General features: G+C 43.2%; 1 protein-coding gene across 1 annotated transcript in view; it reads left to right on the top strand.

Moving 5' to 3' along the window:
* The first annotated feature begins 208 nt into the window (after positions 1 to 208).
* recql4 (RecQ helicase-like 4) overlaps positions 209 to 27,717 on the top strand; it is a 56,104-nt gene continuing 28,595 nt past the window's right edge. The window contains exons 1-16 of the mRNA XM_080183350.1: positions 209 to 292; positions 2,156 to 2,189; positions 3,558 to 3,682; positions 5,356 to 5,502; positions 6,763 to 7,997; positions 8,677 to 8,779; positions 9,411 to 9,540; positions 11,193 to 11,324; positions 12,280 to 12,426; positions 13,038 to 13,130; positions 16,819 to 16,955; positions 18,383 to 18,466; positions 19,287 to 19,475; positions 22,059 to 22,241; positions 23,458 to 23,659; positions 27,284 to 27,561. Coding sequence (XP_080039476.1) covers positions 209 to 292; positions 2,156 to 2,189; positions 3,558 to 3,682; positions 5,356 to 5,502; positions 6,763 to 7,997; positions 8,677 to 8,779; positions 9,411 to 9,540; positions 11,193 to 11,324; positions 12,280 to 12,426; positions 13,038 to 13,130; positions 16,819 to 16,955; positions 18,383 to 18,466; positions 19,287 to 19,475; positions 22,059 to 22,241; positions 23,458 to 23,659; positions 27,284 to 27,561 — 3,303 coding nt within the window. The remainder of the gene's footprint in view (positions 293 to 2,155; positions 2,190 to 3,557; positions 3,683 to 5,355; positions 5,503 to 6,762; positions 7,998 to 8,676; positions 8,780 to 9,410; positions 9,541 to 11,192; positions 11,325 to 12,279; positions 12,427 to 13,037; positions 13,131 to 16,818; positions 16,956 to 18,382; positions 18,467 to 19,286; positions 19,476 to 22,058; positions 22,242 to 23,457; positions 23,660 to 27,283; positions 27,562 to 27,717) is intronic.

Below are 27,717 nucleotides of genomic sequence, written 5' to 3'. Positions count from 1 at the left end.
TGCAGTGTATCTTGTAGATGGTTCATACAACTGCTGCTGTGCATCAGTGATGGGTATCCCTTGCTCATTGTGACTGAGTTGAAAAATAATTGTTTTAATCTTCTGAATCTCCCAATAATTTAATATTCAGTTGGGTCTTTGTTTCTATAGGGGCAGGAGAAAACAAACAGAAGATTTAAGAGGAGCCAGTGCAGACAGCTGCTGGAAAATGGATCGATATAATGAGTTAAAACTTGTGCTGAAGGAGTGGGAGACTTCATTCTTTCGGGAACACAGACGGAAGCCAACTAAAGTAGGCACCTGAGCTCAAACTCTGGCATCCTTGCTTTGGAAACAACTAGAAGTTGATTAAACTGGCAGCTCCTATACAAAGAACAAAGAAAATTACAGCACAGGAACAAGCCCTTTGGCCCTCCAAGCCTGCACTGACCATGCTTCCCCACTGAACTAAAACCCTCTACCCTTCCGGGGACCGTATCCCTCTATTCCCGTCCTATTCATGTATTTGTCAAGATGCCCCTTAGAAGTCACTACCGTATCCGCTTCCACTACCTCCCTGGCAATGAGTTCCAAATACCCACTACTCTGTAAATAATCTGCCTCATACATCTCCTGTAAACCTGTGCCCACTAGTAATTGACTCTTCCACCCTGGGAAAAGGCTTCTGACTATCCACTCAGTCCATGCCCCTCAATTTTGTAGATTTCTATCAGGTTGCCCCTCAACATCCATCATTCCAGTGAGAACAAACCAAGTCTCTCCAAAATTTCCTCATTGTTGCTAATACTCTCCATACCAGGTAACATCCTGGTAAATCTTTTCTATACCTCTTCCAAAGCCTTCTGATAGTGTGGCCTAACTAAGGTTCTATAAAGCTGCAACATGACTTGGCAATTTTTAAACTCAATGCCTGGCCAATGAAGGCAAGCATGTCGTATGTCTTCTTGACTACCTTCTCCACCTGCGTTGCTACTTTTAGTGACCTGTGTACCTGAACCCTTAAGAGTATGCCTACCCATACTCTTAAGGGTTCTGCCATTTACTGTTAATTTCCTATCTGTATTAGACCTTCCAAAATGCATTACCTCACATTTGTCTGAATTAAACAAATTAAATTAACCATCAAAATAAACCAGCTCTGATGAAACCCTTGGGGTCATTCAAAAAGAATTTGACTTTTCACATCCTTGCAACACGTGAAAAAAATGACCAGATAAAAGGTGGGGCTTTTCTTAGTACATTTATTGAGTAACTGTATTTAAAAGATTTTGCATAGTTTTACAGATCATTCACAATATTTCAAAACTTGCACTTGGTATGATTTGGTGCTTGATTATGCAGAGGGAAAGCAATAAATGATATTGTGGAATGATGGGTCTGACTAACATGACCATAGCTTCATGGAAACATAGAAAGTAGAAGCAGGAGTAGGCCATTTGACACTTCGAGCTTGCTCTGCCATTTGTTTCAATCATGGCTGATCATTGAATTCAATGTCCTGATTCTTCCCCCCAATATCCCTTGATCCCTTTACCCCCAAACAGTTTTATTTAATTTCTTCTTGAAATCACACAATGTTTTGTGGTAGTGAATTCCACACATTCACTGCCCTCTGGATGAAGACATTTCTCCTGACTTCAGTTCTTATTCTCAAACTATGACCCCCAAGTTCTGGCCCCCACACCATTGGGAACATTCTTTCTGAATCTACCCTGTCTAACACACCTGGGCGGCATTGTGGTGCAGTATTAGCGCTGCTGCTTCAGCGCCAGGGACCAGGGTTTAATTCCGGCCTCGGGTAACTGTCTGTGTGGAGTTTGCATGTTCTCCCCGTTTCTCTGTGGGTTTCCTCCAGGTGTTCCTGTTTCCTCTCTGTCTAAAGATGTGTGGGTTGGGTTGATTGGCCATGCCAAATTGCCCCTTAATGTCAGGGGGATTAGCAGGGTAAATATGTGGGGTTATGGAGATAGGGCCTGGGTAGGATTGTGGTCTGTGCAGACTCAATGGCTAAGTGGCACTGTAGGAGATCATTCTATAACCCTGTTAGAATTTTATAAGTTTCTATGGGATCAGATATTCTAAATGATAGTCCTGTTGTGAAATGAGCTGCTACTGTACAGAAAAATTAACTATTCCTTAATTTCCCCTCATTCAGGTGGATGTGGCTAGTGCTTCGGAGGAGACACAAAGTAAGTAATGAATGAAAGGAATATGTGCTGGTTCCACATTGCAGAGGATTGTTTTTGTGGAGGGAGAGAATGATTGAAAATTTTTTACTCTGGGGATATGGGAGCATGCACACAACACATCGAGCGAAAATTACATTTGCAACATTTCTCCTTTATAGGTTTTACTGATTTCCCCTGGTGCTACGTCATTCTGACCTCAGTTTTTGTCACTGAAAGCACACATCTTTATTAATACATTTGTGTTGCTTCGTGAACAATAAAAGGGAGCAAGTTGAGAAAATTGGATGGGAATGTTAGGAGGGAGGTTGTAAGGCAAAAACGGAATTGCAGAGAGAAAGCTGAAGTGTTTTAAAGAGACACTGATGATGCTGGAGCACAGGAAGCAGAGAGAGGAAAGTAGACAGAGTTGGACTGGAGGGTGTTCACGTGAGGCTAGAGTAGATCAGTGAGGGAGAGAAGGAGGAGATCATAGGAGTTGAAGCTTCAAACAAGGATCTTGAGTTTGACTGCGTGAAGTGGGAAGTCATTAAAGCTTGGCATGGCTAGGAGTGAAGGGAATGTGGGTCTTAGTGTAGCTGAAGATAACTAAAATGAGTTGGAGTTTGAATGGTAGAAGCAGTGAAGTTGACAAAGGAGAATATCGGAGAAGTTGAACCATGGGTGATAACCCTGCGAATGGTGGTTCCAATACTGGGAATAGAGGAAGGGAGAGCAATGTGAGTGGGTGGAGGAGAAAATGTCCTGAAACCTGGCACCGGGAAGGTAATCATGATATGGAGATGCCGGCATTGGACTGGGGTAAACACAGTAAGAAGTCTGACAACACCAGGTTTAAGTCCAACCAAGTTATTTGATAGTAAACTAAATTTACTATCAAATAAATTGGTTGGACTTAAACCTGGCGTTGTCAGACTTCTTACTGGGAAGGTAACACAGCCATCCAGATTCTCACTCTTGCTGCAGGGAACCTGCATCTATCAAGGTCAAGAAATTGACCCCAGATTTCCTGCTGATTGTAGCTCATTCATATCACGTCATTCACCAACTTGATGGTTTTTTGATAAGTCCTAACACAATATTTTGGGTTCTTGCAAAATTTGTCTCCGTTTTCTCACATGATTTGAGATTGACTTATTTGTTCCTTTTTTAATAATTGTAGTGAACATTTAGTGAGGATTTAAACATCCGGTTTCTCTTTCTCAACTGGACAATGTGTCAGCGACTGGAACTATCCAGCCTGCTTTGTCCTATGTAGATAGTACCTGTCTGCTTGGATTGTAATATGTTGTAAAGTAACTCCATTGTGTAATAGACTAAACCATTTTTATATCCCAGGCCAGACTGATAATTAATATTTTGAATTTTTAGAATTGTATAGGGAGTACAGAGCTATCAAGCAAAATCGGGAGGGACATCATGCAGAGAACAATCAAAGTTCACATTTAGATCCTGGCAGGAAACCCTTGCTGAACACGAGCCAAGAAGAAGAGAAGGCGAGTCTACCTTTCTGAATTGTCAGTTTTGTCTGGCTCTCCCTTCTATAATTTGTTCTCTGTGTTTAGAATGGTATTGATTGCAGTGCTGATCAAGATCTCTTCACTCTATCTGGTCACTTGGAGACAGAGGAGCAGCATGGGCTGAGACATCTGAACAAGACGTTTTTTATTAGTTTGTGGGATGTGGATGTTGCTGGCTAGTCTGGCAGTTATTGCACTGGCTGATCGTGCCTAATAATTGTAGTTTTCTATGATTTCTAATTCTAGGCTTGTGTCTATCTGAACATCTAAATTAGAAGCAGGAGTTTGGCCACTTCATTCAATAAGGTCATGGCTGATCTAAGTGTAACTTCAATTCCACATTCTCACTTACCCCAGTAACGTTTAAAGGATGTGACGCAACCCATTTAACATTTAGTCCTCTTGATTATCAAAAATCTAACCAGCTCTGCCTTAAAAAATTCAAAGACTCTCTTCCTCAAAAGGTGGTGGAAGCAGAGTTCCAGAAACTCATGACACTGAGAATTTTTTTTCCTAATCTCTGTCCTAAATTGATGACCTCAGTACTAGATTCTCTCTCGAGGAAACCTCCTTTCCATGTCAACCCTGTCACAATCCCTCAGGATCTTGTATATTTCAATCAAGTTGTCTCTTATTGTTTTAAACTTCAGCAGATTCAAACCTAGCCTGTTTGATCTTTTACTTCTGCCTTGATATTGCCAATCCCCGGTATTATTTTGATCAACCACCTTGCATCTGTTTCCAACGCATTTGCATCCTTTAATAAGAGACTGTCTGTCTCTGTACGCAGTTCTCAGATGTGATTGCACTGGAGGGGGTGCAGAGGAGACTCACCAGGATGCTGCCTGGGATGGAACATTTAAGTTATGAGGAGAGGTTCGATAGGCTTGGGTTGTTTTCATTGGAGCAGAGAAGACTGAGGGGCGACCTGATCGAGATGCTCAAGATTGAGGGGCAAGGACAGTTTGAATGAGGAGCAGCAGTTTCCCTTAGTTGAAGGGTCAGTCGCAAGATTCAGGATGTGGGGCAGGAAGTTTGGCAAGGATATGAGGAAAATCTTTTTTACTCAGTGTGGTGACAATTTGGAATGCGCTGCCTGGGGGGGTGGTGGAGGTGGGTTGCCTCACATCCTTTAAAAAGTATTTGGTTGAGCACTTGGTACATCATAACCTTCAAGGAGATGGGCCACATGCTGGTAAATGGGATTAGGTGGGAGTTCAGGTGTTTCTCATGTCAGTGTAGACGCGATCTGCACTGAGAGATTGTGTGTTTCTTGAACAGTTTTAAAATGGAGCCAGGCCATTCGAGACTACGAGCAGAAACATTTCACACAAAGGGTAAGGGAATTCTAACCACTGAGAGCTAAGTGGATATTGAATAAGTCAGCATGAGATTTAGTCCGTTGCATGGTGTCTTCACTTTACCTGATACATCTGTCAGATTTTAATAATGATGGTTCCCAGTTAAGATTTATAACCTTATAACTGGGTATTAGAGTAATAATCTGAAAATGTTCTGTGATTGGTTGGCTGATTGAGCCTTCCAGTGCCTGTTGATGCATATTTTTGCAACTGGTTATTGGTCATATTAGTGGCTGAAGAGGGATGCCAGCTTGGAACAGAATACAATCAGCTGATTTCTGTTTCCAGACCCCTGAATGTGACGTTTGGGGATCGCATCTTAATCGTCAGAACAGAGATGTTCCGAAGCTTGCGTTGAAGGAGCACAGTGCCCTCAAAGCATCGGCCCAGTACTATGGAATGAAATTGAAGGAGAAACTGGGAATGTCAGGAAAGGCAAGTATTAAACTTGGTCTCATCTTCCATCGCCGCCCAGCTTGAAGGTGTTGACTTATTGTTTGGGTTTGATTTCTGAAGTCCCAGTCTCCCAGCCTTGCCTTATTGGTAATTATGTGAGTAAATAGCTTACTTCCATCAAGTCCAAACCCAACCTTGTGTTAATATCTACGCTTGCACGCTTCTGTTGTGGATTTCTGGGCAGCCACGGGGGACATCTCATGCCCCACAGCCTGTTTGACTGAGGAGAGTACCTACTTCAGTCACTGATATTGTCACGTATATTGGGATACAGTGAAAAATGTTTGTTGTGAATTGTACAGACAAAGCATACCATACATAGATAAGGAGGAAAGAATGGGGTTGCAGAATATAGTGTTAAAGTTTAAAGTTTACTTATTAGTAAAGAGAAAGACCAGCTTATTACATGATAGGACCATTCTGGTCTGATGGCAGCATGGAAGAAGTTGTTCTCAAGTCGGTTGGTACTTGTTTTCAGACTTTTTCCTGCTGGATGAAGGTGGAAGAGAGTAGGTCCGGGGTGCGTGGGGTCCTTGATTATGCTGGCTTCGTTTCTGAGGCAGCGGGAAGTGTAGACAGAGTCCATGGATGGGAGGCTGGTTTGCGTGATGGACTGGGCTTTGTTCGCAACCCTTTGTAGTTTTTTTGTGGTCTTGGACAGAGCAGGAGCCATACCAAGCTGTGATATATCCAGAAAGAATGCTTTCTATGGCGCATCTGTAAAAGTTGGTGAGAGTCATAGCAGACATGCCAAATTCCCTTAGCCTCCTCAGAAAGTAGAGGAATTGACGGGTTTTCTTAACTATAGCGTCAGTGAGGAGGGACCAGGACAGATTATTCTCTGTCAAACAGGTTGGTGATCAATGCTGTGTATCTGGCACCATGGCTGATAGCAGATCCTCCAAGTAAGGAATTAAAGAGAAAGTTAAATCTATACAAGGAGGATGGTTGGAATGTGGAATTTGTCTGAAGCAGAATCCGTAAATTCTTTTAAAGGAGAATTAAACAGTTGTTTAAAAAAGAGGAACATCAGACAGTTAGGGAGAGAAGAAAAGTTGCATTTGAATTGGGTGACCTCACGAAAGAAAAACATTTCTACCTTGTAACTATCTTGAGAATAGGTGCTGCAACACCAGTGAGTTTTAATTTAAAAGATACTTAATAGTCTTAACAGCTTGATTTTAAATGTCTTGAATTTATAAAAGACTACCACAAACAGTATACATTTCTTTTTGAAAGGAAAGGCCAGTTTCTCTCCGTAAGTCATTAACCCCAAGAAAGCCACGGATATCCGAAGAGTTGAAGGGTAAGGGAGTCGATCAAGTTATTGGAACCAATCCTGTCATGCCCAAAGTTTCTGAAGATCGGTTGTCTGCAGCCAAAGACACTCTCAATGGGGCTGACCCATTGGAATTTCTGCACCCAATTGTCAAGGGCTTTTCTCCATCAAAGGTGCTCCGAGCCCAAGCATGGACTCCCCAATCTGTAAATAAATTACAACGATTGCAGCAGAGTGTGGCAAGGAGAATATCCTCCATTGATCTTGGCTGGTTAGATAGGTGCCAGGACAGAATACAACCAGATGTGGAGCTACAGATTTCGGGCAGTTCACCCCAAGCCACTGGGACAAATGTTGATTGTAGGAAGCTTTCACCTGAAGTGAACACTGTGTCTTTCAGTGACTCTACATTACAAGCCAGTGACAAACCTTTCTGTTCAAATGACACTATTACCCGTGAGAAGCCTCTGCACCAAAGTGGTGCCTTTCCAACAGTCAATAAAATGCCTTGTTCCGTGAGTCGGACTTCTACATCAATTGATGATATGCTGTCATTGTATAGTGACGTCTCTTTAAAAGCTGGAGATAAAAAGCCATTAATTCCCACTAGTTATATAACCAATTCTGAAAAGCCTGCAGAATCAGAGAATGACTGTTTCCAGGATGTGCACAGTTGCCCAAAAAACCTCAATACGGGGAAAATACAAAGTGTAACCAAAAGTAGATTGGAGTGCCAATTAAACCCCAATTTATCGATTACAGAAGAGAGCAGTTCCAATGGCCAAGATTCTTCACAGCAGACTTGTGACACAGCAGAGCTTAATGGGATAAAGGCCAAAGGTGAACACTTTATTGATGTGCTGAATCCTGGGACATGCTCAGAAGATAGCAAGGCAAGCAACAAAAAGAGACGGAGAAAATCAGCAGCAGATGTGAAGAGTGCTGACGCTTGCGAACACCTCGAAGGCAATGCTAAAAAGCGAAGAAAAGCAACAAGATCTTCAGGCGCTACCTCAGATCAGAAACAGAAGAAAAAAACTTCCAAAGCTGATTTCAAAACTGTGGAAGATGAAAGTAATCCATCTATAACCGGAGACCAGAGAAAACCAAATCCTGAGATGCTGAGGGAGAACCTGTATGGAGATGTGGAAGAAGACTGCTTCAGATCAGAGACTCAAAAGAGCAGTGCAGTGGGGTATGTATAAACACTGATGCCAGATATGTAAGAAAGATGTAACTTTGCTTTCTAATTATTTAAAAACTTTATTGAGCAGAACAAAATCCTACATTGGTTGTAGTTTTGTTATCTCTATTACTGGGCCAAGCACTGAGATAAAGCCGCTTGTCCTGTTCCAGTTGGGGGAAATGCGATTATATATTAGGATGGAGAATGCTCTTTGAATGTGATCTTCCGAGCTGCCTCTTCAGTGCTTTTTCAATTTGCTCATGTAGGCTTTGTGAATTATGTTTATTTAATCTTAATCTTCCTACTTTCACAATACATGAGCCACTTGAGATCATAATCGATTACACGGTTAGGATTCTTGACTCAAACGTCAACTTCGTGAATGCTGGATTCATTATAACCTCTCCCCGCTAACTTACTGCTTCAATCACTTCTGGTGTTGGTTGGTTGGTTTTATGTGTCAACAATGGCATTTTGTTAGGTTTGTAACAGAGATTAGTTATCAGTGCAGGTGTTACTCATTTAGTTTGTATCATTTATACATGACAATACCAAAACATTAGTTAATAACTCATATCATTAGTGCTGAGAGTAAAAGGAGTTTGGTCAAGAGGTTTACAGTGTAGTCAGATTGGGCACTGGCTGTTTGACCAGTCTTCTCTGATATGTATTTGTTAATCTATTATAGAATCGCGCCACCTAAAAAGGATGGAAATTTTGTGAGGATCAACCTAAAGAAGAAATCACATGTCAAAGGGGGGTTGTTAAGAGGAGCGTATCTTCGCAAACAGGTACTGGATATAAGTCGAGTTCCGCTGCAGAATCTGATTGTGTTATTTTGTTTGAATATTGAAGTAGTAACTTCTGTTTTGAGGTGATGTTTGTTACTGATCTGGAAATCCAGAAACAATGCAAATTATAAGAACATAAGAATTAGGAGCAGGAGGAGGCCATTTGGCCCCTCGAGCCTGCTCCTGCATTCAATAAGATCATGACTGATCCCTTTGTGGACTCAGGTCTACTTACCCGCCCGCTGTTCATAACCCTGAATTCCTTTACTATTCAAACATTTATCTATCTTTGCCTTAAAAACATTCAACAATGCAGCCTCGACTGCTTCACTGGGGAAATTATGTTCCAAATCTTTGTTCCTTGCAACTAGTGAAAGAAGCTTGTAAAATGGGCCAGAACTTTATTGCCATAATAAGTGATGTTATCTATCTGGGGCAAAAAATTAACACTCCTTTTAGTTATATAACTGTTACCTGAGATTTAGCCAATCACATCACTGCAATGGGAAAGGAGTCATTACTTGGTGACATTATAAGAAATATCTCTTTTGTCAGAAGATTATCAGTGCTAAGCGAGTAGTGTTTTGTGATAGTTCATTAATGTACGTTTTTCTGATGTGGATTTCCAAAGGCTTGGAAGCAGAAATTACAGATGAAAGGCGAACGGTTTGGTGGTGGTGGTGGTCGACTTAATAGGAGCGGAGACGTGTGTTTCCGCTGTGGAGCAACAGGTCATTGGGCCAAGAACTGCAAGGGTCGAGGTGAGCATACCTGTAGCCATAAAATTCTTCTGTTTGAGATTGTCCACAAAAGGAAACAGTTATTATTTTCCAGTGATGAGGGGAGGTCACACTTGGTAGCCTCCCCAGTGAGTGGGAACACAAGCTGGCAGCAGACATGATGTTTTGTTTGAGAGTTGATACAGTCTCTCCTACCCCCACTTGGGCTCTCCTGATGACATGATTGGACCCAGTCTGCACACGTCCTTCTGGTTAGTCTTGCCAGATAGCTCAAAACGGCAGCTCATAGAGAGATGATTTTACTGCCAGGTGGAGACGGTTAAAGTAGGGACCAGGTTACTGGATCAAGGTTGCCTGTGAATAAATATTATTAATTGTCCCTCCATTCAGGTGCTGGTTAATATTTCATCTCAGTTATTGCCAAAAGGCTTATTGCTGTGATTGATGTAGTGCAGGTTCGATGGATGACAGAGTGGATGCTGCGAGGATGTTCCCTCTTACAGGTGCATCTCGAACTGGGAGAACATAATTTAAAAATAAGGGGTCTTCCATTCAAGACAGATGAGAGAAATTTATTTTCTCTCGAGGTTTGAGTCTGTGGATCTCCTTCCCCAGAGCAGTGTTAAAGCTGGGTCATTGAATATTTTTAAGGCTAAATTAGATAAATACTTGATTGGCAAGGGAATCAAAGAGTGTAGGGTCTAGGAAGGACAAAGGAATTGAGACCACCATCTGATCAGCCGTGAACATATTAAATGGCAGAGTAAGAGGCTAAATAATCTATCACTCCTATCCAAACCTCCTAATGTGAATTAAGTATCAGTCTGTGCACCGTATTTTTCTGTGCTTGTTGGAGATGGGTTGAGAGTGGCTAAGTTTGTGTCTGCTGGAACCAATGGAAAATAGTGATTCTGTAAACCTAAGCTGAGATCAAATTAGCTAAAACAAAATTCTGGAAAAACTCAATAGGTTTGGCAGCATCTGTGGAGGGAGAAGCAGTTACTATTTTGAATCTATGTGACTCATTCACAAATACTTAATCTCGGATCTTCAATTGCTTGCTTCTACTTAGTGGATAGATTATGTGATCTATAAATCTTATTTGATGGAAACTTACCTGGATTAAATGTATTTTGTTGATTAGGGATAGGGAGATGAGAGCAAGGAGGCTATTTAGTGACTAGACGATTAATAATAAAAGCAAAATGAGAGATGCGAAAAGGGAGTATGAAAAGAGACTGGCAACTAACATGAAAGGAAATTCCACAGTCTTCTATAGGCAGAAATAAATACTAAAAGGTGTGGTGAAGGGAGGAGTAGGGCTGTTTAGAGATGAAAAAGGGGATTTATACTTGGAGGCCAACTTCAGTTGTATGGAAACTTCAAGAAACTATAATTTGGTACAGGATTAATTATCTTGTGTGCAAATTATGGAGACCCAGCTTGGGTTTCTTGTGGGAAAATCATGTTAACTAACTTGCTGGAGATGCTCGAAGAGGTAATAGGGTTGATGAGGAAATGCTGTTGATGTTTACATGTCTTTCCAAAAGGCATTTGATAGAAGATTGTACAACAGACAGAAGTTATAGCTCGTGGAATAAAAGGGTCAATAGCAACGTGGATACAACATTGGCTGAGCGTCAGTACTGTAACATTGTTGTTCCTTTCCTCAGGTCATAACACTGGGTTTAAAGCAGTTTCTGAGGAGCAAGTGGAAACATCTGAGATGACAGATAACGACACTACTCCATTGCCCACTCTGGAGGAGGTGGCGAGGTTGACGTCCATGTGTGGAAGTGTGAGAGGTAGGAGGGTGTGATGAGAGAATGCTGACATTGAATGAAAACAGTTGTAAAGGAAGTGGTTAGAGCAAAATGTTTTTGAAAAGCATTTTGTATGTGGGTTGGAGGAAAGGATTCCTGAAGATGGGCCAAATGGCCTCCTGCCTGTGATTCTAATTCTGTGATAACATGTTTAAAAAGTCCATCGTTAATTCACCTAATTGGTCACTTGCAGTTTGGACCAAAATGAGACATGCTGTGATAGGAGTGACATCTGCATGTGGTAAGGCCAGGGTAAACCTTGGTAATATTCTCCAGGGTCCATGGATGGACTGACTCCCCTGAAAGGATGCAGAGAGTACTATGGAACTATTCACAGCAGCACTATGGAAGTGTCTCAGTTCCCCACAATACCAGTTTGCCCATGTTTGGACCTGTTTCTCCTCTGCGTCTGTAACTTAAGCTGTGCGTTAGCTGTAATTTACCCCAATGTTCTTGTATTATGATATTGGAAAGGAAAACTTTCTTTTTATTCATTCGTGGGACATGGGTGTCACTGGCTGCCCAGCGTTTATTACCCACCCCTAATTGCCTGGGGGTGGTTGCTGTGGCTCTGGAGCCACATGTAGGCTAGACCAGGTAAGGATGGCAGATTTCTTTCCCCCCTTTAATTCCAGATTTTTAAAAAATTTTGAATTCAAATTTCCCCAGAATATTTGTTGAGTTCCTGGATTAATAGTTTAGCGATAATACCACAAGGCCATTGCCTCCCCTCCAACTGGATGGGTATAAACTGTGAGCCAACCTCCTGCCAGACAGACGCAGTTAAAATTGACCCTTTTTTAATGTTTTATAATTACTATTTAAGGCTGCTGACTGTGAAATTGATCCTTTAGTGATTCAGAAATGTAATTTTTCAAAATTTTTTGTTCTGTCTATAACCAGGAAAACGTTCTTGAGTATCCCAAATTTATTGCAGGTATCTCAGTTCCAGGTAATGCAGGAGATCCAGTTGAGCCAATGCCTGAAGCCCTACTGAACGCTGTTCGTCCCACGTTTGAGCAGCCAACAGCCCCACCACCCGTGGAACCTCTGTACAAGCTTGGAGAGGATGGAAAGGTCATAGGTATGACATAGAAAGACATAGGAGCAGGAGGAGGCCATTTGGCCCTTCGAGCCTGCTCCACCATTCATCATGATTCCAACCAGTTGGAAGTTATTCCCATCATTTCTATTGACTCCAGTTTCTGCTGGGGCTCATTGGTGCCATGCCTGGCATTTCTAATTTCTAGCATTTTTCAGGATGTCCCAAAGACTGTCATTGCTGCTATAATGTAAGGAATGTAGCAGCCAACTTTAATCACACAGTCATAGAAACAGCAGTGTGATAATGATCAGAAAATTTGTTAATTCGTGATATAGATTGAGGGATGAAATACTATCCAGAGTCCCAATGATAAATTGCATGCACTACTTTGAATAGTGCGCAGGATCTTGTGCATCAACTCCAACAACATACGATGCCTCAGTTTAATGTCTTATCAGAAATACTGTAATCGCAACCACAGTGCAGTACTCAGACTGTGCTGGGTGAGTTGGCCTGGATTTCTGTACTTCTGTTTGTGGAGTGGAACTTGACTGTTCAACTTTCTGACAGTGGTAACTGAGCTATGGATGACATGGAAACAAATGCTTGGATTGCATTTCATTTATTAACTGTGTTTTTCTCTCTGTCAGTTACTCCAGCAGAGGTCCATGAAGGTCTGTCAGAGCTCGGATACCATTCATTCAGACCGGGACAGGAACTAACAGTGATGAGGATTTTATCAGGTATGTGAGGGAAAGAATCCTTCAGCTGAGACCACGGTGCAGTACAATTTGCAGCAAAAATAGGTGTGACCCTATTCCTTAATTACTTCATACCACGCTGCAGAGAAGGAGCTAATTCCCTTTTGTAATTTGTACTGAATCTATTTCCAGATCCTTTCAGGCAGTATACTTGAACTTCTGTAAAATAAAATCTCCTTATCCTTTATTTCTTTTAACAATTATTTTAAATCTGTTTATCTGTTCGATATAGTTTTGAACACCTTAATTAAATCCTCCCCTATTCAACCCTCATTCGATTGAAATTACTTGTACACTTTACACTTGTTTACATTGCCTTTATGGCGGGTACTCTCAACTCTCCCTTAATATCAGGCAAATGTTTATATGGTGTGATCACATCAGTGTTGAGACATTGAGCCATTTGGGAGGGTTACTCCTGGCTCCAGGGATACGCTTAGGGTTTTGCAAACTCTTAACAGTTTGATTTTCAGATTGTTTTTGTTTAATTTCTCATATACCTGCTATGAATAAATTCTGCTGGTGCTTGCAGTGACTATCATTGAAATAATAAAATTGTTTTTGTTGTGTAATGTTATGAAATTGATGTTTGTTTACTTTGATTCCAATTTCAGGCCTTGCTTTTTTCTAAGTGTGTGATAGTGGGGTTGGGGGTGGTGCTAGTGCTAGTTGGTGAATTGGGGAAAGTGCTTTTCCTTTGAATAAGGTGTTAGAACATAGAACATTACAGCGCAGAACAGGCCCTTCGGCCCACGATGTTGCGCCGACCAGTTACAAAACAATGACCCACTAACCTAAACCAATCCCTTTTCGTCCATAAACCTATCCACGGATCTCTTAAACGCCCCCAAACTAGGCGCATTTACAACTGCAGCAGGCAGGGCATTCCAATCCCTCACCACCCTCTGGGTAAAGAACCTACCCCTGACATCCGTCCTATAACTACCCCCCCTTAATTTAAAGCTATGCCCCCTCGTGCTAGATTTCTCCATCAGAGGAAAAAATTGTTGGAATCAATCTTTGCTTCCAAAGAGGGGCCTGAGCTCTGATCAGAATTCTCCCTCTGATCTCATATATTTGGTAGCAATGGAGATCAATTAGACATCCTGATACTGATTTCCATTTGGAGGAGATTACTCTGGGCTGGCAGCAGCCCCTTGGGGAGGTCTGCAGTGTGGCAGGGTGGATGAGGAGAGGTGAACAGGAGATGAGTGAGTATAGCCAGCAGCATCCTGCAATTTTGCTGTGGACTGGGAAAGGAGGCCTTACTCGTGGCTTCTCATTAAAACAACAGACTTTTTATATTTACCACCTCCCTTGGAGCTGGTTACACCACATTAGACGTGGAGAATGGAGATGAGCCAGTGCCTGGTGGGAAGTTACAGCCAGTGCTAGAATGTCGGAAAAGAATCTGAGTCTCTGAATAGAGAATGGGAGGGAGGATGCAAGGTCAGTGAGTATTGGGATTTGGGAGAATTGGTATGGTGATGGAGAGTGCTGGAAGCTTGGAGATGGCTGAGTGCATACAAGGAAGTGGCAAAGTGGGAACCAGGAAAAACGTCTCAAGCATTTGGAAATAATGGATTTGTTGGGATCAGTGGGTAATTAGGAATGGAAATCTGTGATCAGTGAGCTCAGGAGTATTGATTAGGGTTTAGCTATCAGCACAGTGCAACCATCAAGAGATTGCTTGAGGAGTTGGGGTTACGGAATGATGCTGGAGAGAGTTGCTAGGATACAGGGTTATGGAATGATGCTGTGAATACAGAGGGTTGCGAGGATACAGGGTTATGGAATGATGCTGTGGATACAGAGGGTTGCGAGGATACAGGGTTATGGAATGATGCTGTGAATACAGAGAGTTGCGAGGATACAGGGTTATGGAATGAAGCTGTGAATACAGAGAGTTGCTAGGATACAGGGTTATGGAATGATGCTGTGGATACAGAGGGTTGCGAGGATACAGGGTTATGGATTGATGCTGTGGATACAGAGGGTTGCTAGGATACAGGGTTATGGAATGATGCTGTGAATACAGAGGGTTGCGAGGATACAGGGTTATGGATTGATGCTGTGGATACAGAGGGTTGCTAGGATACAGGGTTATGGAATGATGCTGTGAATACAGAGAGTTGCGAGGATACAGGGTTATGGAATGATGCTGTGGATACAGAGGGTTGCTAGGATACAGGGTTATGGAATGATGCTGTGAATACAGAGAGTTGCGAGGATACAGGGTTATGGAATGATGCTGTGAATACAGAGGGTTGCGAGGATACAGGGTTATGGAATGATGCTGTGAATACAGAGGGTTGCTAGGATACAGGGTTATGGAATGATGCTGTGGATACAGAGGGTTGCTAGGAGACAGGGTTATGGAATGATGCTGTGGATACAGAGGGTTGCTAGGAGACAGGGTTATGGAATGATGCTGTGAATACAGAGGGTTGCGAGGATACAGGGTTATGGAATGATGCTGCGGATACAGAGGGTTGCGAGGATACAGGGTTATGGAATGATGCTGTGAATACAGAGAGTTGCGTGGATACAGGGTTATGGAATGATGCTGTGAATACAGAGGGTTGCTAGGATACAGGGTTATGGAATGATGCTGTGGATACAGAGGGTTGCGAGGATACAGGGTTATGGAATGATGCTGTGGATACAGAGGGTTGCGAGGATACAGGGTTATGGAATGATGCTGCGGATACAGAGGGTTGCTAGGAGACAGGGTTATGGAATGATGCTGTGGATACAGAGGGTTGCTAGGAGACAGGGTTATGGAATGATGCTGTGGATACAGAGGGTTGCTAGGATACAGGGTTATGGAATGATGCTGTGAATACAGAGGGTTGCTAGGATACAGGGTTATGGAATTATGCTGTGGATACAGAGGGTTGCTAGGAGACAGGGTTATGGAATGATGCTGTGGATACAGAGGGTTGCTAGGAGACAGGGTTATGGAATGATGCTGTGGATACAGAGGGTTGCTAGGAGACAGGGTTATGGAATGATGCTGTGGATACAGAGGGTTGCTAGGATACAGGGTTATGGAATGATGCTGTGGATACAGAGGGTTGCTAGGATACAGGGTTATGGAATGATGCTGCGGATACAGAGGGTTGCTAGGAGACAGGGTTATGGAATGATGCTGTGGATACAGAGGGTTGCTAGGAGACAGGGTTATGGAATGATGCTGTGGATACAGAGGGTTGGAGAGGGGCAGGATATGAAACTGTTTTGGGGTGGCTGGAATTTCTCTTTGAGATGAGCTGAATGGGAATGAAGACTGTGAACGTGAACTTCCACAGGCAGGGAATTTAAGAGAACACTGAACTGGGAGTCTGCTTACGCTGTAATTGTTGACGCTGGCTACCAACACCCGCTGCCCGCGAACGTTCTGTAAGCAGAGGCAGGAATGGTTTACACTCAGAATGTGAAGCTGCAATAGGTGGGAAAGGGGGAGAGAGTGAGTTCATCAGTGCAAAGATCGTAATCTGTCCTTGATTCCTGTTTTCATGAATACTTTGCAATTTGAAATGCATCATCTGCCCTGCTTCAGCAAGTTAAGCAACCTCAACTTGAGCAATTAAACGTCAAAGTCATTGTTGAATACATTTTCAGAAGTTCCTGATCTCCTGTGTCTGTTCTGTTCTCTTCCCCAAACTAGGTCTTTCTACTCTGGTTGTGCTTTCTACCGGAATGGGGAAATCATTTTGCTACCAGTTACCTGCATACCTGTATGCTAAGAGGTCAAAGTGCATCACCTTGGTGATTTCACCCCTCGTCTCGTTGATGGATGACCAGGTGAAGTTTTCTGTTTCAGATTTTCCAGTTCCTGTTAGTTTTTAAGCAGAGGGTCAAATTCTCAAATCTAGAAAAAACACAGCAGCTCTTAATAAAGAGAATAAGGCGAGAATAAGTTCTGTTCAATCCTGTTAAATTGCCACACAATGAAGGAATCCCCTTTCAATTGCTTCCCAATCATAGATTTAAACTGTTAGCATTCTGTGTGAGGTGTTGGTACCATCATTTGAACCTGAATTAAAATGAATAAGTTGAAACAAGGTGCTGTAAATGCTAGAAACCTGAAATATAAACTGTAAGTACTCACCAGGTCAGGCAGCGTCTGTCAGAGCTCTGTTACCAGGAATGAAAAATCTGGTCATTTACCACATTGCTGTTTATGGGATCTTGCTGAGCACAAATTGGCTGCCATGTTTACTACATTACAACAATAACTACATCACTGAATCCCTGTCATCAACATCCTAGAGGTTACCACTGACCATGAACTGGACCAGCTGTATAAATATTGTGATTACAAGAACAGATCAGAGACTGGAAGTTCTGTGATGCACCAGTCAGCTCCTGATTCCCCAAAGCCTGCTCAACATCGATAAGACAGGAGTCAAGAATGTAATGGGATACCTGCCATTTGCCTGGATGGATGCAGCTCCAACAACACTCGAAACTCACCATCATCAAGAAGCCCACTTTATCAGCACGCCAACCAACTCCTTAAACATTCACTCCCTGCACCGTTGCTGTACAGTGGCAGCAATGTGTTCCATCTACAAGATGCACCACAGCAACTCACCGAGGCTTCTTTGACAGCGCTTTCCAAACCTGTGACCTTTACCATCGAGAAGGGTAAGAGCAGCAGATACCTGGGAACACCACCACCTGGAGCAGCTCACCTTCAAGTTACTCACCCACTGTCCTGACGTGGAAATATATCACCATTCTTTCACTGTCACTGGGTCAAGATCCTGGAACCCCCGCCCCCACACCACTGTGGGTGTACCTAGATTTTGAATATTTTTGTTAAATTGCCTCTCAACCTTCTCTTCTCCCAGCTTAGTCCAATTTCCTGAAGATCCTCATCCCTTGAACCATTCTTTTGAATCTTTTCTACACTCTCTCCAATGTCTTCATGTACTGTCCTGAATTAGTGACAGTGCTCTAATTGAGCTTAATCAGTGTTTTGGAAAGGTTTAACGTGCTTTTGCTGTTGCTGTTTATGTTTTTGCTTTTGTACTTTGCCCTTATAAAGCCCAGGATGCTGTAAGTTTTGACCATACATTCATCCTGTCCTGTCATCTTCAATGATCTGTGCACATGTGCCTGCCCCAGGTCCCTCTGCTCCTGCATCCCTTTATAGTTGTACCCAGGTATCAGTTAATTGTTGAGAAATCACTTGACTTTGCATCTTTATTTTTCATTTCCTGCAGGTGTCAGGACTTCCTGCCAAACTGAAGGCTGTTTGTATCCATTCCAGTATGACTAGAGCACAGAGAGAAGCAGCTATTGCAAAGGTTAGGTGGTCTCTTCATAAATGTTCTTTGAGCTGTATATAGAAAGATGCCACACAGAAGGAAGCCTTTCAGTTCATTGTGCCTGCCCTGGCTCTTTGGATGAGCTCTATTAGAATCTACAATGCAGAAGGAGGCCATTTGACCCATTGAGCCTGCACCACCAACAATCCCAGCCCCCCCAACCCCATAGATTTACACTCCTAGTCCCCCTGACACATGGACAATCTAGCATGGGCAATCAACCTAATCCGCACATCTTTGAACGATGGGAGGAAACTGGAGCACCCGGAGGAAACCCACACAGACACAGAATGTGCAGACTCCATACAGACAGTGACCTGAAGCCTGAATTGAACCTGTGTCCCTGACGCTGTGAGACAGCAGTGCTAAACCACCGCATCACCGTGCCACTCAAGGCACAAGTATAGAGTATGCTCAGATACTCTGGGAATTTACCCGGATGAGTGCAACTCTAACAACATGCAGGAAGTTAGAAAACATTTCGGACAAATCAGTCACACTGATTGGGATAGCACTCTACAGAATGCACAGTACAACATGAGGAAGGTTTCACAATAGATGGTTAGTGGTGTAGAGCTTTATGAATGGATTGCTGCCACGTGGAGGAGGCTTTACCTTTCCGAAGAGTGCTCAGTATTGACACTGGGTGATACAATGCGGAAGTCCCCACTTTGAGCACAAAAAGCGTCTTCAGAGACATCAAATAAATTAACTGGATGGCAGTAAGAAACATTTTTAAATTGAACTGCAAGTCATTTTGGATTTCCTCTAATTTATGTGTTCACCTTTGAATCCACAGGTAAAAGAGGGTAAGGTCCAAGTGCTGTTGCTCTCCCCAGAGGCACTGGTAGGTGGTGGCCAGGCTGGAATGAGCTGCCTCCCACCTGCACATGAGCTTCCCCCAGTGGCTTTTGCTTGTATTGATGAGGCACACTGCGTCTCTGAATGGTCTCATAACTTCAGACCGTGCTACCTCCGTCTGTGCAAGGTAAGGGAGAGGAACAGCTCAGTGATGGTGTTAGAAACTGATGCAGTGCAACTCTGGTCAGAATTAACTTGAGGGAAATAATCAGATTTCAAACTTAATATCTAATTATTTTTTCAGTTTCCTGCCACCCCTCTGAAAATGTGGAGTGAGACCCTTGTCCAGTTGGACCATAACTGTGCGAGTGTTAATTGATGAACATTACATTCTTGGCCTACCCAGTTTTCACCCTGATGCATTTCCTTGAAGGACTCACTCGCTACTGATAAGTAGCGGAAACCCTGGGTGATTCTCAGCCAGTCCTGCCTGTAACGAGCTCCTGACTGTCTTCCTGATGTTGCAATGGGCTAGCATGACACAAACCCAATTTGAACCTGGCAGTTTTCAGAATGATACACTCCTGCAACACGACATCACACTTTGCCAACTCTCTTGTACGATAAATAATCGAAACACTTAACGAATGGTGCCCGTTATCTCAATGCAATACAGAATTGAGCTGCTGTTACTGTTGCAGGTTTATAACCTTTAGGAGTCCTGATGAAATCTCATTGATCTGAAGCACTCACGCTTTTATCTTCGCAGATTCTGATTGACCTGCAGAATATTTCCAGCAATTTCTGTTTTTATCACTGGATTATTTTAGTCTCTGGTAGCCTACATGAGAGTCATACCAGGGATTAATCAGTTAAATTTGGAGGACAGATTGGATTAAGTGTGACTGTGTACCCTTCAGTTTGGATGATCTGATCAAGATTTTTAGTTTGATAAAGAACTTGATCATATAGATAAAGAGAAACCATTTCCTCTGCTCACTTAATCGGGGGCTGGGTGGGGCTGGGCCCCGTGGGGCCAATGGGGCCCCGGGGCCTTCAAGGTGTGCGAGAAAGTTATGAGGGTGAAAGAAATGAAGTATGCTCAAGTCACTGACTAAAGAATATTGCCTGCTGATGTCAGTTCATTAGCAACTTGATTAAATTTGTCTCTTTCCTCAATTATTTCAGGTTTTCAACCAGTAGCTATTTACCATTTATATAGATGATCTGGAGGAGGGAACCGAGTGTAGGGTGTCGAAATTTGCTGATGACACCAAGATTGGGGGAAAGGCAAATTGTGCGGAGGGTGTGGAGAGTCTGCAGAAGGATCTAGATAGGCTGGGCGAATGGGCCAGGAAATGGCAAATGGAATTTAATGTTGGCAAGTGTGAGGTGGTCCACTTTGGTAGGAAGAATGGTAGGAAGGACTATTACTTACGTGGCGAAAAACTGCAGCAGGCGACGGTGCAGAGGGACCTCGGGGTCCTTGTGCATGAATCGCAAAAACCCAGCTTGCAGGTGCAGCAGGTGGTCAGGAAGGCGAATGGGATGCTGGCCTTCATAGTGAGGGGGATTGAATATAAAAGTAGGGAGGTCTTGCTGCAGCTGTATAGGGCATTGGTGAGGCCACAGCTGGAGTACTGTGTGCAGTTTTGGGCGCCGCACCTGCGCAAGGATATTTTGGCCTTGGAGGGAGTGCAGAGGAGGTTTACTAGGCTGATACCGGAGTTGAGGGGGTTGAGCTATGAGGAGAGGCTGAATAAACTAGGCTTGTACTCGTTAGAGTTTAGAAGAATGAGGGGAGATCTCATTGAGACGTATAAGATGATGAATGGGATGGATAGGATAGAGGTGGAGAGACTCTTCCCGCTCAAAAAAGACAGTAGGACTAGGGGGCACAGCCTCAAGATAAAGGGGAGGCGGTTTAGAACGGAGTTGAGGAGGAACTTCTTCACTCAAAGGGTGGTGAATCTCTGGAATTCTCTGCCTGTTGAAGTGGTGGAGGCTGCCTCGCTAAATATTTTTAAGAAGCGGGTTGATGGGTTCTTGATAAGAGAGGGGATTAAGGGTTATGGGGAGAGGGCGGGAAAGTGGAACTGAGCCACGACAGATCAGCCATGATCTTATTGAATGGCGGGGCAGGCTCGAAGGGCTGGATGGCCTACTCCTGCTCCTATTTCTTATGTTCTTATGTTCTTAGATTAACACACTCAGTTTAACTTGTGAATATGGATGTGATTGCACTGCAGAGAATATTCACCAGGATGTTGCCTGGGATGGAACATTTAAGTTATAAAGAGAGGTTGGATAGGCTTGTATTGTTTTTTCTGGAGCAGAGAAGACTGAAGAATGGCCTGATCGAGGTATATAAGATTGAGGGGTGTGGATAGGGAGCAGCTGTTCCCTTTAATTGAAGGGTCCGTTACGAGGGGACACAGGTTAAATCTGGGAGGTTTGGAGGGGATTTGAGGAAAACCTTTGTACCCGTAGGGGTGACGATCTGGAATGCGCTGCCTGGGAGGGTGTTGGAGGTGGGATGCCTCACATCCTTTAAAAAGTACCTGGATGAGCACTTGGCATGCCATGACATTCAAGGCTATGGGCCAAGTGCTGGCAAGTGGGATTAGGTCAGGGCATTTCATGCATTGTTACAGACTCAATGGGCCGAAGGGCATCTTCTGTACTGTAGTATTCTGTGATCAGTAAGACTATAGAGCAATTTGTCTCTCTTTAATATTCTTGTTCTTCAGTAGATTGTGTTGATGTGCAGGTCCTGAAGGAACGTTTGGGAGTGAAATGCCTGCTGGGATTAACAGCTACCGCCACACTAGCCACAGCCCAGAACATTGCACATCACCTTGACATCCAGGAGGCGGAAGGAATAGCTGTACGTTCTGCAGACGTACCAGCCAATTTGTTCCTTAGTGTGTCTACAGACCGAGACAGAGACCAGGTAAAGGCCTGATCAGACTGTTAATAATACACCATAAGAGGGAGTGAGAGAAAATGATCTGGTTCTTGCTGGTGATTGCACATAAATCTGTAATTGTGTGTGATTGAGAACATGGGCACCGTCATCGAATAAAAGCTGGTCTTGTAGACCAGAAGAACATCCATCCCTAATTGCCCTGAAAAGGTGGTGGTGAGCTGCCATCCTGAACTGCCATATTGTTAGTTTATAGTGCGTATTCCAGGATTTTAGCCCAGCAACAGTGAAAAGACTGGAATTTAACCTGGAAAAATGAGGTAATGCACTTGGGAAGGGCTATCAAGACAGAGGGTTACACTGAGTGGTAGAATCCTGCAAAGTACTGAAGATCAGAGGGACCTTGGCGTGCATGTCCACAGATCCCTGAAGGTTGCAGAGCAGGTAGATAATGTGGTTAAAAAGGCAGATAGGATACTTCCCTTTATTAGCCAAGGCATAGAATACGAGAGCAGGAAGGTCATGGGAAACTGTGAAAAATGTTTCTTAGGCTATAGCTGGAGTACTGTGTGGCGTTCTGGTCATCACATTTTAGGAAGGAGTGATTAGACTGGATGGAGAGCAAAGGAGATTCACCAGATGCTGCATGGGCTACAGGGTCTGAGCTATGAAGACAGATTGGATAGGCTGAGGCCATTTTCCTTGGAGTAGCAAAGGTTGAGGGGGGGTGCTGATAGAGGTGGATACAATTGAAAGGCATGGAATGGTTAGGAAGGCACTTTCCCCATAAGTACAGGAGTCAATAACCAAGGGGCATGGACTTAAGGTAAAGAGGTAGAAGGCGAAGAGGGGAGTTGAGGAGAGACTTTTTTTACTGAGTTGGGGAGTCTGGAACTCACTGCCTAAAACAGTGGTTGAGTCAAACTCTCAACGTTTAAGAACTATTTAGATATTCACTTATTCACCTCTGCTCTGTGCCAAGCACTGGAAATGGGACCATTGTAGTCAGATCTTTGTTGACCAGCATGGACGCAATGGGCCAAACAGCCTCTTTCTGTGCCATAAACATCTGTGAATCTTAAAAGAATAATTTGTGGCTTGGAGGGGAACTTGCAGCCGGTGGTGTTCCCATGTGTCTGCTGCCCTTGTCCTTATAGATTGTAGATACTCCCTCTGAAAAGCTGTCTGTTGTGTTGTTTTTGACATGTACTGGTTTTCAGTAAATTCCGTATTCTTGCCCCAGGCTCTTGTAACTTTGATCCGAGGTGACCGATTTGCCTCCTTGGATTCCATTATTGTCTACTGCACCCGGAGAGAGGAGACGTCTAGAATTGCAGCCTTGCTTCGGACATGTCTTCAGGGAGTTACACTAAAGGAGCCACCGTCAGAACTGAAAGAGGAGGATACAGCAGAAGAAATCCTAGCTAAAAGAAAGAAAGCTTTGGGTAAGCAGGGGATATGGCAGGAAAATTGGATAAAACCTTGATTTTTGAAATGATGTTCAAAATGAATTATTTGGGGTAGAAATTGAAATGCTCTACACCTGATATTTGGGCATAATATGACTAACGCATATTGGTTTAGTTTGGAACAACCTGTGCCCAGTCTGCATAGCCCTGATCCCTCTACTAAGTTTGTGGGGTTTCCTTGAATGTAGCTAAAAGCAGGAATTGGGCCCTTTAAATGTGTACATTAGAGATGTAATTGTTGTTAAAATACTCCATTTGAGAAATTTGTTAGCAACATAAAAGGACAATGTTGATCTCTGGTGTTGGGGACTGGGTTATTGACTCAGTCTGGAAAGGAATGAAAATGAAGGGAACATTTACAAGTATCTAAAATACCAACTGGAATCAACTCACCTGGAGCACTATTCCACATTAAATCTGGATTGTAGCACAAGAAAACACTGGTATTAACTTATCGATAAGTTCAACATTTATGTCAGGAAAGGGTAAAGAATCTGAGGACACCAATTAAAGGTGAATGGCAAAAGAATCAACTGCAAACTCGAGGAAAACATAAGAACATAAGAAATAGGAGCAGGAGTAGGCCATCTGGCCCTTCGAGCCTGCCCCGTCATTCAATAAGATCATGGCTGATCTGTCGTGGCTCAGTTCCACATTCCCGCCCTCTCCCCATAACCCTTAATCCCCTCTCTTATCAAAAACCCATCAACCCGCGTCTTAAAAATATTTAGCGAGGCAGCCTCCACCACCTCAACGGGCAGAGAATTCCAGAGATTCACCACCCTTTGAGTGAAGAAGTTCCTCCTCAACTCTGTTCTAAACCGCCCCCCCTTTATCTTGAGGCCGTGCCCCCTAGTCCTACTGTCCTTTCTGAGCGGGAAGAGCCTTTCCACCTCTATCCTATCCATCCCATTCATCATCTTATACGTCTCAATGAGATCTCCCCTCATTCTTCTAAACTCTAACGAATACAAGCCTAGTTTATACAGCCTCTCCTCATAGCTCAACCCCCTCAACTCCGGCATCAGCCTAGTAAACCTCCTCTGCACTCCCTCCAAGGCCAAAATATCCTTGCGTAAGTATGGCGCCCAAAACTGCACACAGTACTCCAGCTGCGGTCTCACCAGTGCCCTATACAGCCGCAGCAAGACCTCCCTACTTTTATATTCAATCCCCTTTCTTAAAACCCTTTTCTTATGGTGAGTGTTCCTGACCTGGAATGCACTGCCTGAGACTGAAGTCAGAATCAGTTGAAAATTTTGAAACTTGAATAGCATAAGCACCTGAAAATGTTCAAGGCTGTGAAGAAGGGGCAAGGAAGTGGGACTGGCTGAGTTGCTGTGGAGAGATGGACTGAATGGCCTCCTGTGCTGTAACCATTCTGAGTGATAAGTAACTCGGATACTGGTATTGTGGCAGGAGCAGAGGTAGTTAACTATTGCTGCAAAGTGAGGTGTTGCTAAAGCATCTCGTTTTGCACTCAGCAGGACAAACAAGAATTCCACATTTCAAACAATTTATACTACAGAAGGATGTTAATTGGTTAGCAAGTTGGTTCTGGCTGAGCCGTTGCTATGACAATACTAACAACTAATTTAAAATAATCAGTCAAGCTCATAATGTGACTCATTTATGCTCATCAGAAGCAACATACTTTCATACACAGGAACCCATTCTCTAAAAACTAAAATAATATATTCATTCTTTTTCAAATTGCTGGAGAGCTTGGGAAACCTATAGTTCTGCATTGCTTTCTCCACGGCAATGCTTTGGCCAGTCATAGTCAACTTGTCAACCAATCAGTATTCTTTTCTCTTGTAGTATAACTTTTTGTAATCATTTTATATTTGTTCTGATGAGTACAAGTTGAAAAACTTCAACATAAGAACATAAGAAATAGGAGCAGGAGTAGCCACATGCCTCTCTCTTCAGCGATACTCGAGACAGTTTAGAGTTCTATTGGGTGGGAGGAGTTCGGATCAGCTTGGCGGACTTTGTTATGAATGCAAGTTCATTGCAAAGTTAATTACAAAGATCAAGCAATTACAATCATTCCTTCCTTGGTCATAATGCTATTTGTAACAGTCAATCTGCCACTCTTCTTGAGATCAGTTGAAACAGTACCAACTGGTTGGCTGGTGTGGTTTAATGCCAGCGGCAGGCAGTGTATTCAACAACAATGAAATTAATTTTTCTTTAGAAGTTGCCTATGCTGATGTGAGTAAAGTATTAATGCAAGATGATGCATTTTGGTACATTTGAACCAGGACAGGACTTACTCAGTTAATGGTAGGGCATTGGGCAGAGTTACAGAACAGAGATCTAGGGGGTACAGATTCATAGCTCCTTGAAAGTGAAGACACAGATGGACAGGGTGGTGAGGAAGGCATTCAGCATGCTTGGTTTCATTGGTTAGAACATTGAATACAGGAGATGGAACGTCTTGTTGAATTTGTACAAGACATTGATAAGGCCACACTGGGAGTACTGTGTACAGTTCTGGTCACCCTACTGTAGAAAGGGTATTATTAAACTAGAAAGAGTGCAGAAAAGATTTACTAGGATGCTACTGGGACTTGATGGTTTGAGTTATAAGGAGAGGTTGGATAGACTGGGACTTTTTTCTCTGGAGTGTAGGAGCTGAGGGGTGATCTTATAGAGGTCTATAAAATAATGAGGGGCATAGACAAGGTAGATAGTCAATATCTTTTCCCAAAGGTAGGGGAGTCTGAAACTGGAGGGCATAGGTTTAAGGTGAGAGGGCAGAGATACAAAAGTGTCCAGAGAGGCAATTTTTTCACACAGAGGGTGAGTGTCTGGAACAAGCTGCCAGAGGCAGTAGTAGTGGGTACAATTTTATCTCTTAAAAAGCATTTAGACAGTTACATAAGTGAGATGGGTATTGAGGGATATGGGCCAAATGCGGACAATTGGGATCAGGTTAGGGGTTTAAAAAGGGGTGGCATAGACAAGTTGGGCTGAAGGGCTGTTTCCATGCTGTAAACCTCTATAACACTGTTTGCAAGAGACAAAAACAGAAAATGCTGGAAAATCTCAGCAGGTCTGATAGCATTTCAGCAGGTGTTACTGCCAGGGACCCAAGTTCAATTCCAGCCTCGAATGAGTGGATTTTGCATGTTCTCCCCATGTCTGCATGGGTTTCCTCCTACAGTCCAAAGATGTGCTGGTTAGGTTGATTGGCTATGCTAAACTGACCTTAGTGTCAGAGTTTAGCAGGGTAAATATGAGGAGTTATGGGAATGGGGCCTGGCTGGGATTTTGTTTGGTACAGACTTGATGGGCCAAATGACCTCTTTCTGCACTGTAAGGATTTCTGTGTGGAGAGAGAATAGAGTCAAAGTTTAGTCTGGATGACCCTTTGTCAGAGCTCAACTCTGATGAAGGGGCATCCAGACTCAACGTTAGCTCTATTCTTTCCCCACAGATGCCGTCAGACCCGCTGAGATTTTCCAGCATTTTCTGTTTTTGTTTCCAATTCAGCACCCGCAGTATTTTGCTTTTAGCATTGTTTGTAAGAGATTTGTTTTGGTTGGGGAGAAAGTTCTAAACGGACATTTTGCTTTCATATTTCTTAAACAGCTAGAAAGAAGCTGAGGCGGCCTTTGAAGTGGATTGCTGATTGCTACCATGCTGGAATGTCAGCTACTGAGCGAAGAAGAATTCAGAACAACTTCATGAGTGGTCAGCTGCGTATTGTGGTGGCAACGGTGGCATTTGGCATGGGCTTGGATAAGTCAGACGTCCGAGGAATAGTGCACTATAATATGCCAAAGGGCTTTGAGAACTATGTGCAAGAGATTGGCCGTGCTGGAAGAGATGGGAAACCTGCCCATTGCCATCTCTTCCTTGACCCAGAGGTGAGGACAATTCTTTACTTTTCTAAGATTTTATCTTTTGCCTTCATACAGGTGGCCAAATGGCAGCCTTCCCTGTACTGTATCACTCAATTTGTACAGCAATATTAATAGTGAATTCAGTGGCTATTGTGATTTTACTGTTAAATAAATGCAAAA

Source organism: Carcharhinus amblyrhynchos, unplaced genomic scaffold (assembly GCF_965287045.1).
Source record: "Carcharhinus amblyrhynchos unplaced genomic scaffold, sCarAmb.v2.hapA chromosome_261, whole genome shotgun sequence".
In the NCBI taxonomy this organism is placed as follows: domain Eukaryota; kingdom Metazoa; phylum Chordata; class Chondrichthyes; order Carcharhiniformes; family Carcharhinidae; genus Carcharhinus; species Carcharhinus amblyrhynchos.
The sequence above is the reverse complement of the archived record's forward strand: the minus strand, read 5'-3'. Positions and strand labels throughout refer to the sequence as shown.